Source organism: Gossypium hirsutum, chromosome A12 (genome assembly GCF_007990345.1).
Source record: "Gossypium hirsutum isolate 1008001.06 chromosome A12, Gossypium_hirsutum_v2.1, whole genome shotgun sequence".
NCBI lineage: Eukaryota > Viridiplantae > Streptophyta > Magnoliopsida > Malvales > Malvaceae > Gossypium > Gossypium hirsutum.
The window spans coordinates 106,880,282-106,896,113 of NC_053435.1; the positions used below are offsets into that span (position 1 = coordinate 106,880,282).

The 15,832-nt window shown below is 27.2% G+C and overlaps 1 protein-coding gene across 1 annotated transcript; it reads left to right on the plus strand.

Moving 5' to 3' along the window:
• The first annotated feature begins 534 nt into the window (after window positions 1–534).
• Window positions 535–7,505, plus strand: LOC107929511 (probable trehalose-phosphate phosphatase D). Its single transcript, XM_016860948.2, has 10 exons — window positions 535–686; window positions 5,476–5,652; window positions 5,747–5,887; window positions 5,959–6,030; window positions 6,110–6,208; window positions 6,298–6,351; window positions 6,428–6,529; window positions 6,613–6,690; window positions 6,763–6,903; window positions 6,979–7,505. Exons 2-10 carry the CDS (start codon window positions 5,476–5,478, stop codon window positions 7,132–7,134), a joined length of 1,020 nt encoding a protein of 339 aa, XP_016716437.1. The 5' UTR covers window positions 535–686; the 3' UTR covers window positions 7,135–7,505.
• The last annotated feature ends 8,327 nt before the right edge of the window (window positions 7,506–15,832 follow it).

The following is a 15,832-nucleotide window of genomic DNA, read 5'->3' on the forward strand; positions in this document are numbered from 1 at the left end:
TCTCTACACGCTAATCGAGACTCTATATTTTTTTTAAAATTTGAAATCTTAATCTTTACTCAGTTAAATTCGTTAAGTTAAATTTTACTATTAATCTTATACTACACAGAAGTTGAAAATATAATTTTTGTTCCCTAAATTAATCATTTTTAGTTCAGCACAATTAAGTAAAATCATCTAATTTTTTTGTTTGTTGTATGTGGAAATAATAAACTATATTACATGATATTAAACATGTAAAAATATGTCTAAAACATAATATTTTGGAAAGAATGAAATTTAAAATTCAGTCAGAGACTAAAATATCAAAGTCCAAAAATTATAAATTCAGGCATAATTAACAAAATTTTAAAAAATTGGTGAAACCGAAGCGACCCCAGAAAACATCAAATATGGTAAAATTCTAGGAAGTTTTAATGGTGGAAGGAGTAAATTACCTGACCTTTTTGCAAACTTCCAAAAAAGAAAATAATTTAAAAATGAAGTTTCCCTTAAACCCTTCTCTCTCCTTTTTTCTATAAATTAAAACCCTTCTTCGTTCCCCCTTCCACCTCTTTTCCTTTATTTCCTTTTGCCCCTTATTTAACTTCACAACACACACACACTTTCCTCTCTTCATTTTCCTGCTTCGTTGATTCCCAGGTTTTCACACAATTTTCTCGAGAAAAAAAACAGCTCAACTTTTGGTAAGCATTTTCTTCGTTTTTTAAATTCCTATTTTTCTCTGCATATAATATATTTATATTGCAATGTTTTTTTTTTGTTCGTTATTTTGAATTTTAGCATTGAAGTGTTTGTTTATTTAAACGTTTAAAGTAATAAAATTTAAGAACAATTTAGCCGAAAATTAAAAAAAGAACGGTTAGTGTTCGTTTCTTGGTATTGAAACACCTCCTTAGGATTCCCCTGTTTTGCACGCGACTGGTCGCGCGTTTTATTGCCGGTGTTTGCTTCTCACGCGCCATGTAGGTCGTGGTTTTTAGTTTCTAAGTACAAATTCGTAAAATTCTCTCTCTTTTTCCAAGTCAAAGAATGAAAACGAACTGATCTGAACCGTACACGTGTCTGTTGTAGGACCCAAAACTATAACCACAAAACCAGGCTCGACCACAAGGTTTTTTAATCTGGTGTAGAAGAGATCGACACGTGGTAATTAAAACTAATATTTGCCACGTGGAGGGTTGAGATTGTAGGTTCCACCGACTAGTTTTAAAAGGTTCTCGTAATTTTATATAATAAAAAAAATTGGAGGTGGGGTAAAGGCAAAAAGGGTAGGCGGTAAATGCCACGGCCCACACAAAGGCACTTTTCAAAGAAACGACTTATACCTGAAAACGGTTAGTGGTATGTTCTGATAGTAAAGCGACCCCTTATTTTGTCTGTATTTCTACACACATCGAAAAATTCAAAAAATGTTTAACCTTGTGTAATAACAGACTCCATCTTTTTTAACTAAAATTTTAAATAAAAAATTATCCTTTCAGTCTTAAATTTATTGGTATAAATATTGTTATTAATATAAAAATATATGAGATTGAGAATTATGAATTGGTCTGAGAGGTTAATTAATTTAGTTTATTTTTTAAAACGAGACAATTGTTTACCATGTAATTCTTTGTTTTTCTCCTTAAATCACTCTAAAGTAAAAAAAGCAACGAAATAGAAAATTACAGGACTTAAGTCTTACTTATTCTTATTGACCCATATGGGTTTTTGAAAAATCTCATGCATAATTCTCTCTTTTCTATGCATGTTCGCATGAACAAAAAATATATAAATTGTTTTCATGCCCAAATTAATTAAATATTTTAAAAATTCAGCATATATATATATAGGATTGTATTTTGATTTTTTTTAGTCAAACATAAAAAATAATAAACCTATAAAAAAGGGTAAGAATTAAAAATGAGTGTCAAAGTGGTATAGTGAATCAAATTTGTAATTTGATGGTTATATTATATATTTTTTATTTCATTAGGTTTGAAGGATTGAAATGTTTAAAAATAATTTTGATGGTACCATCCGACCAAATTGATGGTGATTTAGGTGGTCTAAGACCATGCATATAAATAAGTAGGTAAGTGAATGAGATAATTAACTTGAAACACAAGTCATAAAGTGAGCTAATGTGTCACTACCATGGCCATGCACCCGTCTATATATATACCAAGTTAATAAAATAATAGTTAATCATTCAAACTTCAGTTCCAGGCAGTTTCTTTGGACCCATATTTCTCGTCCTTTTCCCTATTGTCTGCTTCCTCAAGACTTTTTTTTTCTTAAATTTGACCTCAAATTATGTTGTATTTCATTTAGGTACCTAAATTACTTTTTTATTAGATGTGGTACTTAAATTTATTATTTTATTCGTCTATTGCATTTGTATCGGTCGATGTTATGTTTTGGGTTAAATGCGACGGAATTAATAATAAATTGATAACATTTGAGTGCTAATTTTTTTATTTGAGTTTTTTTTTTCTCTCAATTTTTTAAGGGTAAATTCTACTTAAGGATACTAAGCTATTGGTAAATTTATGTTTTGGTCACTTAACTTCAAAAAGTTACTAAATGGTCATTGAACTATTCAAAAATTTTCATTTAAGTAATTAAGTTGTTAAAACCGTTATTGTATGACCTTCTCAATTTGCATCATTTGTATCAATTGAAAGCTCTCATTGACATTTTCTTCCACAGTTTAATTTTTTTTATGTAACAGTTTTGAACATGATGAATATACGAATCAAAATCAAAACAAATTTTTTTTCCGATCTCCAACACTGACCATCAGATCGATTTAGATCTAAAATATATTATTCTACTTACGAACGTGTATTTGATCCATTGTACTGATTGTCGAAACGTTGTTTAAAGTTTACTAGCTAGACTTAAAAAAAAAACTTAACAATCTAACGACTTAAATAAAATTTTTTTGAATAACTCAATAATTATTTAATAATTTTTTAAAATTAAATAATTACTAATAATTTAATTACGGTGGAGTTTACTTATTTTTTAATTATGTTACCCTAAACTAAACCGTGTACTTGGACGTGTCGGCCTTAAACTCCAAATATGTGCAGGTGTGAGTCAATCAGGCGGTTACCTCATGGACACGTGAAATCTATCTGTCTTTCGTACAAACTAAATTATTATGTTTCATGTTATTTCCTCTGTTCACACACTTGGTATAGGTTCAAAAAAGTCACCTTAGCTATATATAAAATTAATAAAAGTAATAAGATGTCAATTCATGTATGCATTGGATACACGTGTCTTCTGTGAACGTGCCATGTTAAGGAGCTTTTTGTTTATTGGGGGAGTTAGTCGGAACTGCACGACGACTCTGACAACCCAGTTTTATTAATCAATAACAAAAAAGAATATATTTTATATATATGGGTGAACTGCACTTTTCAAAAAAATTACAAAAATTTGATAGTTTTTATTTAAGATTTTAGGTTATTAAATTTTTTTATTAAATTTATTTAGTGAACTTTAAGCGATAATTTGATAATTAGTACGGTAGATTAGTACCTATCAATAAGTAAAAAAACATGTCTTAGATTCAAGTCCATCTATTAGTCAACGTTAGAGATTGGAGAATAAATTTGTTTGAATTTTGATTTGCAATTTAGTGATGCTTAAAACTGTTTTATGAAAAAAAAATTGAACTGTAGAATAAAAAGGGGAGGAGAGCTTTCAATTGGAGCTGACGATGGGAACAGAAAATACCATATAATAATGATTTTAACAACTTGATAACTTAAATGAAAACTTTCGAATAGTTTAGTGACTATTTTGTAACTTTTTAAACTTGAATGATTAAAGCATAAACATACTAATAGTTTAGTAACATTGAGTGTAATTTACTCTTTATATAATAGTAATAGGTTTGAGTGTACTCTTAAAACGAGAATTTAGATTTAAACTTTAAAAATAATATTATTGAGTCGAGCAACCATGAATCCTAAAAAATTTAACCTCTGTTAATCACAAAACGAACATAAAAGATACTTGTACCAACTTTTAAATATTTGATATAAACAAAGTGAAAAAGAGTGAAGGACCATAAAATAGTTTACATTTGGTACATGATAGTATTAGGAGATGGGGACCAAAGAGATGATAATGAGAGGAAAAGGACCGTTTTCATAGCAAATTATAGAATGATTTACAAGTGGTGCAGGATAGCTTTTAAAGTGAGTGTAACATACAAATACGATAATATATAAATATTTATATTTTTGAAAAATCATTATATAAATTCGAGTAGAAGGTAATTAAAAAGAGAGCAAATTTACTTGGTTTTTTTTTGTTTGTTTGTTTGTTTGTTTGAACTTGTAGTAGCAGATGTCGGTATCGGCTGAATCAGCAGTGATGGTTAAACTGCAGTGAGACAAAAGCCCCATTAGTTTAATTGCAGGCAGGATCATGCCATGTCTAGTGTTGTCGACTCATCAAATCTAACTTATCTGATAAAAAATCTCAAATACCATTTTGTCTTTTTGTTTTCTTCTTGTTTTCAATTCGACAGGGACCTTTGTTAGAAACACCATAATTCCCTTTGTGAAAGCGAAAGTCCCCCATTGCCATTATATTGTTTTTTTCATTATAAAAACACTTGTTAAAATTTTATATAGCCTTTTCCATAAGAGTGGGCTAGGGAGAAATAATTATATATATATTTGCATTTCAAAGTTTGGTAGCAATTTTCAGAAAGAGAAAAGGATTTAATTTTATTGAAATATTTGAAAAAAATTTTATTTAATTTAATAAAGCTATATTCCATTTAGATTTTGACTTTATAATTTATAAATTAAATTTTAATTCAGTTATAAAGTTATTAAAAGTGTGAAGCAATAAATATTATTTTGAGAATAATTTTAAATTTTATATAATTTATGGCATAAATAGTGTTAAAATCTTTAAATATTTTAGTTAGGGTTTGGGTTCAAAAAGGTTTCCTTAATCCAATTCTCTACTGTGAGACCCATTGGTCTTGGACCATTTTTTTAATTCTCATTAGACCCATTATATATTTAGGGTTTTTAAGAAAGTTTTTCTTTTTGATAATTTGAATATTTTGTTTCCTTTTTGTCCCCCAAAATTTTTGGATAAACGTGTTCTTATGTAGTATTTTCTTTTTCCCATATATGGCGATCGAGTGATTTAATAATGGGAATAAATTTAAAGTTTTCCCTTTTTCTTTTGATACATAAAGTTTTCCTTTTAAGTCAAAATAAAAAATATTTCTTTTAATGATAATATTATTGTTAACGAATATTTACTAATTAAACTCTCATTTTTAGATAAATTATGCTTTGGGAAAATAAAAGTTTGAATATTTGGGCATATAATCTTAGTTTTTTTAGATATGATTTTTTTTTAGCTATTATCTTTTTTCTTAATTAGATTAAACCATTTGTTCTTTTATTAATGGTCTCTGTTTTTTTTTCTCTATATATAATTAATTAGATGATGATGAGAAGGTTGACAAAGTTTAACCACACAATGGGATTCCAAATAACACATTCTAACAGGCCGAAAAAAGTGAAACCTTTTTCCTGTCCGACCAACTACAACGACAACAATGACGGAACCAACGGCGGCTCTTTGATACCTGATGATGTTCCAGGCTATGCTTCATGGCTGGTAAATATATGTCCTGTAATCTTTTATTGAACTTTACATTGCATGCCATGTTCTTATTCGCGTGTATATGGTTGTTTGTGTTTTATTTTATTAGGCGAAACATCCTTCTGCATTGAACATGTTCGATTCGATAACGAAAGAAGCGAAAGGGAAAAAGATGGTCGTGTTTTTAGATTACGACGGCACCTTGTCCCCTATCGTTGATGACCCCGACAAGGCATTCATGTCTGCTGAGGTACCCTTCAATATCAATATTGCCCTTGATTCACATAAATCTTCATGTGTTTAATGATTTTTGAATGTCAGATGCGTAAGGCGGTGAGTGAAGTTGCAAAGCATTTTCCGACGTCGATAATCAGCGGTCGTAGCCGAGAAAAGGTAAAACAAAAAATTAACCGATCAACTTAGCCGAATGGAGTTGTTTTCTTGTATAACAAGGTATCGGTGTTTGATCCAGGTTACAGAATTTGTACAGTTAAGTAATGTATATTATGCTGGGAGCCATGGTTTGGATATAATGGCACCACCTAGAGCAGTGAAGGCCTGTGATAAAAAGGTCTGTCTCCTTTCTTTGAAGTCACCAAAATGTGGGTTTTAAAAATCAAAATTTTTAGTAAATTTTAAATTTTTTTTGGGGTTCTATAGGGGAATGAAGGTGCATTTCAACCTGCAAAATTATTTTTACCTGAAATTCAAAAGGTAAATTAATAAATTCTCTCTCTTTTACATTCAAGCTTTTCAATTAAAGGTGCAAAAGTTAATTTGTTTATTACAGATGTCCAAAGAATTGGAAGACACCATTAGAGAAATACAAGGTGCTAGGATTGAAGATAACAAGTTTTGTATCTCTGTACATTATCGTCAAGTTCCATCGAAGGTGAATAAATTTTCGAATATAACTCCGACCCGAAATACGTTATGTAGTTTTTTCATCACTTAAATTCGAATGTCCATGTATAGGACCACGAATTGTTGAAGGAGAAAGTGAAATATATAGTCCGAGACCGCTCCAACTTTTGTCTCACCGAGGGTAAAATGGTAGGAAACCGAAACATTCCATTTTTGTTTGGCGATCGTTGGCATAAACCTTAAATGTTCATTGTATCATAGGTTTTAGAAGTCCGGCCAGCAATAGAATGGAACAAAGGCGACGCCCTGAATTATTTGCTCGATACATTGGGATTCAGTAATGCTAAAGATGTTCTACCTTTGTATATCGGAGATGATCGTACCGATGAAGATGCATTCAAGGTGCATACATACATACATACATATTAGTATTTCCTTTTCTATGTATGAATACTTTTTCTATTACTTGTGTTGCAGGTAATAGCAAGTAGAAGGGAAGGATTTCCCATAATAGTTTCATCCATACCAAAAGACACCATAGCTTGGCTCTCGTTACGTGATCCGTCCGAGGTATTAGCTTTTTTATTACGTTTGGCTAAATGGAAGAAATCGGAGATTCATTTCTTCAAGTAGAGTTCATCAATGGTTTTGTCTCTCATACCAGCCATTATATGTCACCTTCATATATATGATATAGTATATATATATGTATGTATGGAAATAACAGGGAAATAAAGGGTCTCTGAATGGATGTAAAACATCACTTTAGGTGTTTTTTTTGAAAGTGGTGTTGTAAATTCCATTCAGGTGTTGTAAATGATAGATCAGTTTGTCATTTTTAATAGCAAGGCTCTGTGTTAAGTCCCTTTTTCGTTTTTTAATGTGAAGCAGTTTAGAGTCTTCACATTATTACTGGTTTGGACCATAATGGTCATTTGTACCCTTCAAGGTTTCTAACTTTTTTTTGGCATTTGTTGGATTATTAATTAAACTATTTATATTTATATGTGAAATGGTATTTTTTTTGTTAATTGTACTAAACATCCCCAGATTATGACCTTTTATTTTAAATTGGTCCTCAAACTTTAAAGCATTCTAATTACATTCTTAAATTATTGACCTTATATCAATAAGGTCCTTTCATTACTAAAATCCTTTATTCAATGACATGATTTAGAATGAAAAATTTCAAGAAAATAATGAATATTTTAAAAATCTTAGTTTTTTAGATTTTCGAAGCTTGTACAGAAATTATCATTCATTCTCTATTTTTTTTAGTTTTATTTTATTTCTAGTTTTTAATTTTAAAAGTTATACTACAACTTTTTACTTTTCTTTAAAATTTTTATTTTAAATCATGTCACATAAGATTTTACGTGTAATTTAATGGTTAAATTAAAACTTTTAATAATGGAAGGACATGATTGATATAACACCGATATCTTAGGGATGTATTAGAGACTAATTTAAAATGAAGGTTATAATTTAGGGATGTTTGAATTAATTAACTCATTTTTTAGGTTACTTGTATCTTTGTGTTTGATATGAAATCAAACTTTTGTAAACAGATGAGAAAAATAAACTTTATAAATCTGTTAAAAATATATACAATAGTAATTTGTTATGTTATTATAATTTATATTTTTTCTATAAATATTTTTCTTTAAAATAAAATAAATTATATCCAAAACACAACCTCTCAAGTTGTGGACTAGTTTATCTTGGTTTAGGAAACTGCTGGGCTTTAGAGAAATGGTGAGGCAAAAGATGGGCATGGACCTATACTAAGCCCTATATTTCAACTATTGCAGAGATTTTTTTTCTTATATACAATTTCATCCTCTCAAATCTTAAAATCAAAGGAAATTTATATATTGAAGCATTTTGAATTGTTACAATAACAACAACCTCAACATGATATAAAATTAAAACATGACAATAAATAAAATCAAACATATATATATAAATGACTTAAACACAAAACTCTTAATAAAATACTATTACCAAGATATCAGATATCAATAATAAACATAATTACATAATATATCGATAAATATTAGGAGTTAGATTGCATTTGCCTCCTCTACTCAAAAAATGAGTAAATTAGTCCCTATACATTATACCAAATAGCAAAATGAGTCCTTTCGTTGAACATTCCGCTGATCTCTATTGTTAAAAATTGATTCCTATACAAAAACATGAGGTACATGTAACACTTCATGTTTAGCTTTCTAGTTATTCTATCAACCACGTCAGATTTTAACTGAAAGAATCAATTTAATCTTTAATTTAACATATATAAACGAATTTACTTAATTTTTTGAATTAAATAAAATGAAATTCAATATGACTCAACAATATATTTTTAATTTAATATATCAAAAACACCATAGATGATAATGAGAAGTGCCTCAAACCTATTTATTGAAACAAAATATGAATATAAAAAAATGAAATGGTTGCTACCTACTCCAATAACCAACATCAATCTATTATCTATTTGGTGAATATATATATACACATACAAATACACAGGTATGTATAGTGTGTATGGGTTGCTTGGCAAAACCCCAAGGAGCTGTAAATTAATTAACAATAAGGTGGTATTAAAAGGGGGGGGGGCATGAAAAGTATATGCATCTATATATATACATATTGCTTTTAACTCTATCAATGACATATGTACCCAAAACAAAACCTCACATCAATTCCATATACTTGAAAGTGGGCAACAAATGAACCCAAAATAAAAAATGGAAGGATTCTTCCAAATGTATGCAATTGTTCTTATAACAATTTTTAATTATTTTTTTAAATTTCTTAAGTCCCCATGGATTTTTTTTGACACACAATATTTCAAGTAATTGAACATATGTAGTTCTTGGTCAAAGATAAGAATCTGTAAGGAAAAAAACAATGAACCAACATTGTCTCTGAACCTTTATGCTCTTATCACTGGGAATCTCTCAGTTCTAATTGGAAAAGTGGGGAAAGAAAAATGAAATTGATTTTTTTGGTTCATTGTATATATAGCTTATGTCATTGTGTCATTTTTCAAGATTTTCAAAAGGTGTAAGGGCAGCGGTAAAATTATCATGGAAGGTTTATATTAAAAGTTAGATTGTATTTTAATTTATTTATTTAAAAAGAAGTAAATTAATCTTATACGTTAGATTAAAAAGTAAATTGGTCATTCTGTTGAAAATTTCATTCACTTTTATGATGAAAAATTGATCCCTGCACGTCAACATACGATACACGTGGCACGTCAAGTGTCACTGTTTGGTTATTCTGTTAGCCGCGCCCATTTTTTAACAGTACAAAGAGATGAAATTTTTAATAGAAAGTACCAATTTACTTTTTTATTTGATAGTACAGGGACTAATTTGCCAATTTTTTTAGTAGAGATTTACCTACCATAAAGGCTCTTATATTAGGAGTCAGATTGTATTTTGCCCCATTTACTTAAAAAACGAGTAAATTAATCTCTGTACATTAGATCAAAAGGTAAACAAGTCCTTATGTTAAAATTTTCATTCATTTTTATTATTAAAAATTGGTCCATATACATTGACATGAGCTACATGTGGCACGCCAGGTGTAATTGACTGGTTATTCCATCAAGTATGCTAATTTTTAAAAGTAAAAATGGATGGAAATTTTAACTCAAATTGACTAGTTTACTCTTTAATTTAATGTACATAAATTAATTTACTTATTTCTTTAAGTAAAATAAACAAACTTTAATCTGACTCCTAATATATGAAACTTCATAATACTTTTACCCTCTATATTAAACATATTTATGCTCAATAATTTTATTTTTATTTCACTTTTTTTTATTACATATCATACTTTGTATCGTTTTCCATACTCCTTTAAACTCAAATTACTAGTTATTATTATTATTATTGGAAATTAATGGCTAATTCATCGGCATTTGCAGGAACCAATGACAAACAAGATATTTAATCATCGTTAGGGCAAGTGATTAATGGTGTAATCAAATTGGAGTGGATATAAAGATCTCTATTGATTAATAAATATCTTGAAGTATTGAATTATGTTATTTAATGACAACCCTTAAACATGCACTGAGATTTAAGTGCTGCCAACATGACAATCACCATACCCATATCTATGTATATATATTGAAAGAATATCTCTATATAATATATATAAAGAAGATTTCGACAGACTTAAACAAAGTGAATCTCATTTTATTTATTATCACCACTTAAATTGATTCAAAGTAAAATTATATATAAAAAATTTGACAAACTTAAGCAAAATTATTTTTTAAAAATATAATTAATTAAGTTAATTAATCTAATATTAATAGTTTAAAAACTCAAATCAAAACCATAATTAGATTACTTTAAAATAAAAGCATAGATAACATAGGTTCTCCCCCCCAAAACAAGGTGAGGGTGTCATTGCTATTGCTAGCTATGGTTCTTAAATATTTGCCTGTTGTTTGAGGTTTATGTTAGCCACAAATTAATTATTATACATATGATTTCAACTGTGGAATATGCCTTCCCCACATATATATGTTTTTCTTGCTAAATATTAATTGGATTTTCAATCAATTAATATTTGTATTAAATACAACAATTATTAAGTAACAAAGTTGATAACTTTATTGGTTCTTTTTTAGCAGAAAAAAAATAGTGAGGGCTATCACTTTGCACCAAAAGTTTATAATTGACCTAAAAATTGGATTTTTTTTTAATTATAAAAAAATAAATAACAGATGAAATATATGATATAAGTGAAGAAGTGGAAGACAAGCTAGAACTTTCACTTTTTTATTTTTTATTTTTTCACTTTTTCAATGTACCCCATGTTTGCATATATTCCCTGCATTATCCCCCACATTAAGGAATCCATAATGTGACAAGTGCCAATATCTACATGCCTTAGCTACAACATTGCCATTTGCCTATGTCAATTGATCTTTTTCTTTAAAAAAGAAAAGAGGTTTTACATATTATTGTAGAAATCCCAATACACAAATTTGAAGGTGTTTTGAGGGATGATAAAGTTATGGCTTATTTATTTAGGGTTCATTTCATCATATAATTTTAAATTTTAAAATATTTTAATTGAGTCTTTAATGTATTAGTATTTAATCTATTTTATTCTTAGTTTAAGTGTTAAATGCTAGCTTAAATCTAATGTAAAGCATATTTAAAATACATGTGAATCAAATTACCAAATCTGATGTCTTAAAAAAATTATCCCCTAAAATTTGATGACACTTTTAAAACTCAATTAAAACATTATAAAAATTTAAAACCAATTTGAATCTCACAATAACTCGTAAAAAAACCAACAACATGGTAGTAAATCATCTTTTGTTTGTATAAACTTTATTAGTAAAAGTATTATGAAGGCTTCTATATTAGAAGTCGGATTGTATTTTGCTCCATTTATTCAAAAAATAGATAAATTAATCACTATATGTTAGATCAAAGAGCAAACATGTAATTTTATTGAAAATTACATTCATTTTTATTGTTAAAAACTGATTCTTGTAAGTCAGCATAAGGTACACGTAACACATTACATATAATTGTTTGTTTATTTCGTTAACCACACCAGTTTTTAATAGAAAATACTAATTTACTCGTAAATAAACTAAATTACTTATCTTTTAATAATAATAATAATAATAAAACTAACTAACTTATAATAAAAGACTTTTATAGTAAATTTACCAAACTTTGTCCTAATCATAACAGACAACGTTATAATTAGACAAACATAAATTAAATTTACAGCACAATCTCACTAGATGTTTTTGGATTGTCTTTATGTAATCCATAAAAATTAAAAAAAAAAAACTTTGAACAGCTTTTTGTTCTTTTGACAATAATCTTAATGTCTCAAAATAACCCAAACTCATATCCATAAAGTCGTCCACATTCAACGAATCTGGTCAAAAATTTGGCACCCAAGAAATTTTATTAGTTTATTTAATTTATTCGAAAAAAAAATCTAACATTGATTTTATGAAAATTATGCTGATAGCATGTGATGGAATAATTGGAGCCGTGGGATGGGGAGAGTTTAAAAGCATAGATGGAAAAGTGACATGTTTTGATATGAACTGAAAATGATTTTTTTCTTTCTTTTTTTTTTTGGTATTATTTGACAAAAATAGAGAGACTATAAGAAAGTGATAGATTTGTTGCAAACTTAATTAAGAAATAATTAAGTGTATTGAGTATAATAAATTAATGGTTAAATTTTGAATTCATCGTGATTTTTATAATATTTTGATTGAATGTTTATATTAAAGTTTATTTTAATCATATATTTTTTCTATCAATTTAGGGGTTAGTTTTGATGTCAATTTTGGTGGGTTTAAAAATAGAGCCATGTCAAATCTAAAATTGATTGCTTGGTGAAATATGAAAAAAAAAATTGGATTTTTTGATTGGTAAATAAAAAGTAATTTTTTTTAAAATCGAATTGGTAGTTGAGTCAATTAAATTATTAGTTTGTCCGCTATCGGTTTGATTATAAAAATTATAAAAATGAAGAACATTAAAAATAAAAAAAAATTGGTTTAATCTATTCAATTGTTTGTTATATCGGTTAATATTGAATTGTAATTCAACTCAATTAATATCATTCTTCAAACCGATATCTCGATTGGTTCTTAATCTAATCGATCTAATTTAATTTATATATTATTGATTTAAAGTTTATTTATGGGCACAAAGACAATGTATATGTAGCGAGTCGAAAACAGTAATATAAAGAAAATAAAGAAACCTAACAATGAAAACATCGCATAAATTAAACAAAAGCACGCTAAAAAACAACAAATGAACCAAACAAAAAACCTATGAAAACAACAAGAGAGAATCATGTGCACAGCCAAACTATAAAGATAGTCGTCTACTGCAATGACAATTCTTTAGATAGTCTAGAAGGGTCCCTAATTTCTAAACCCTAAATATCTAAAGAGCAACACAAGAATTCAGATTTGCTTTGTGACCACAACCCATGCCTAACATTCAACACAATCACCTCTCTGCAAGGTCCTTCCTTGCTTCATGGTTCTTATATCAAAAGGGACTTGCGGAAGGAAGAAAAGGGAAACTCCGAATCAAGATAATGGTGATAGATTCACATTTTAAATGGTGTAAAAAGTCATTAAAAATAATGGTGGTTTATATAAAAAATCATTAAGAATGTTGATTTTTTTAAAGTGGGATAATGTTTGAACTGAATGTGAGCTATAAAGTTGATCTTATATTCTCTATCTTCTCTTCTTGAAAGTGGGAGTATTTATAAGTAAAGAATGACATATAAACTCTAGGGAGATCCCTTGTTGCATGATTGTTTTCTTGATAAATTCAAACTAAATCTAACTTAAGGTATAGTTTGAATTTATGTATTTTAATGTGGTCATTTTTAGAGTTGATTAGTCTATAGATTTGAAAATATTAATATAATTAGATTTGAAGGAATCGTGACGAAATTCTCGCGAAAAGCTCTTGAATAAAAAATATAGGAAATATCCTAACATGAAGGATAAAATAAGAAAAAATAAAAATTTTAAATTATATTTTAATTTAAAAAATTCAATCAAAATATTTTAAAATTTATTCACTAATTAGAATTTTAGTAATAAATTATTACGTTTGATGTAATTGACTTTAAAAAAAATCCTTAAATTTATTAAAGATTTAAGAGATGAGGGTTATGAAGATTTGATGATGGGCATGAACAGTGGATGATGATGATAAACCCATATCATCCATAAAAAATCAATACGTACGCAGTGAGATCAATTATGATTTGATTATGGCATTATAATATAATATCCTCCACAATTTGAGTTAGTTGAACCCAAAGTACAATCAGTGTCAATCAATTCATTTTAATAACCTCAATTATGGCTTTTATTGTGAGAGTAATTGAGAAATAGAATTTTTGGCTTTTTTTTAGTTAATTTGGATAAAAATGGTTAATTAGATAGTTATATTTTTTAATTTTAGTGTTTGATAAATAGAGGTTTAAAGGAATTTGTTGAACTAAAACTTCCAAAATAAAAAATAATAATATGGGTAACTTTTTTCACGGCTAATTAGGTATGAGATATATAAAAATGATATATCTGACCATACTTGTTCAAAAATTACTCATTTGTCACATGTATCTATTTCTTGAATATTTATGTATTCTTAATTTATTTTCAATTTACTTGTGTAAAATGTTTTCTTATACAACTTTATATTAATTGAAATGTGCTACTTGACAAATTTATTCAGAGTATGATATAATTATCACTAATTTATATACTATGAACATGACATAATTATTATTAAGAATATAGTTTACAATTATATTGATACACTATTAATATTTATCAATTTTCGCAATGTTAATATTTGCAAATAAGGAACTTCAAAATTTTGTTTATTTAAATATTAAAAAAATTCACTAATTAGTTTCCATAATAAATGTTTTAACTCCTTGATAATAGTGTTTTATTTCACTAATTCTACCCAATAAATATTAAAGTATTTTAAACAAATAAATACTTAACAATAAAATCTTTCATGCTTTTATTTGTCATTTTACACATATTAATTTTTAGCTATCAGCTAAGTTTTACCAAACACTTTTAAATAAAAAATCAATTTAATTAATTGGTTAAACCAACTAACTAGTCAATTGCCAAACAAATAGGACCATTATTTTTTTATCATCTCACAGTATCAGCATAAATTATTTATAAAAAGTTAAATATGATATAAATTTTTATACTCTTGCTAAATTTAGAATTTAATTTTTATACATTTTGCTAGAAATTTAGATTTTTTATTTTTCAAATTTCAAAATTTAGTTCCAATTAAAATTGTTACTTTTGTTGTTAAATTTGTATGTGTGATATTTTGAAATATATATATATATAAAAACTCACTCGGTAATAATGTAACTAAAAAGATAACGCAATAATGAAATTGGATTTAATAAAATAATTTTAACAATATTAACAATTAGACTTAAATTTTAAAATATAAAAAGAAAAAATACAAAATTTAAATTCTAAATTTGTGAAGAAACCTTCATAAAACCTCCCAAAAAAGGTCAAACGAAACTTTTAATTGCTTTTGATTCAAAAAAAAAAAACTTTTGATTTCTTCTCTTGGGAAAATTATTTATTCGGTGAAGTTACATAAAAAAAATCCAACTAATTCTTTTACAAAATAAACAGATAAAAATAGTTTTAATTTTATTTATTTTATTCAAATAATAAATATGTCAAAATCCAAAAAAAAAAAGAAAAAGAAAAGCTTTTATTGAT

Bases quoted from the DNA above. Each gene is read 5' to 3' on its own strand.
- LOC107929511 (XM_016860948.2), top strand. From the start codon at position 5,476: ATGATGATGAGAAGGTTGACAAAGTTTAACCACACAATGGGATTCCAA. The intron at 5,888-5,958 runs GTACCCTTCAAT...TTTGAATGTCAG, and splicing joins AGGCATTCATGTCTGCTGAG to ATGCGTAAGGCGGTGAGTGA. The intron at 6,209-6,297 runs GTCTGTCTCCTT...GGGGTTCTATAG, and splicing joins TGAAGGCCTGTGATAAAAAG to GGGAATGAAGGTGCATTTCA.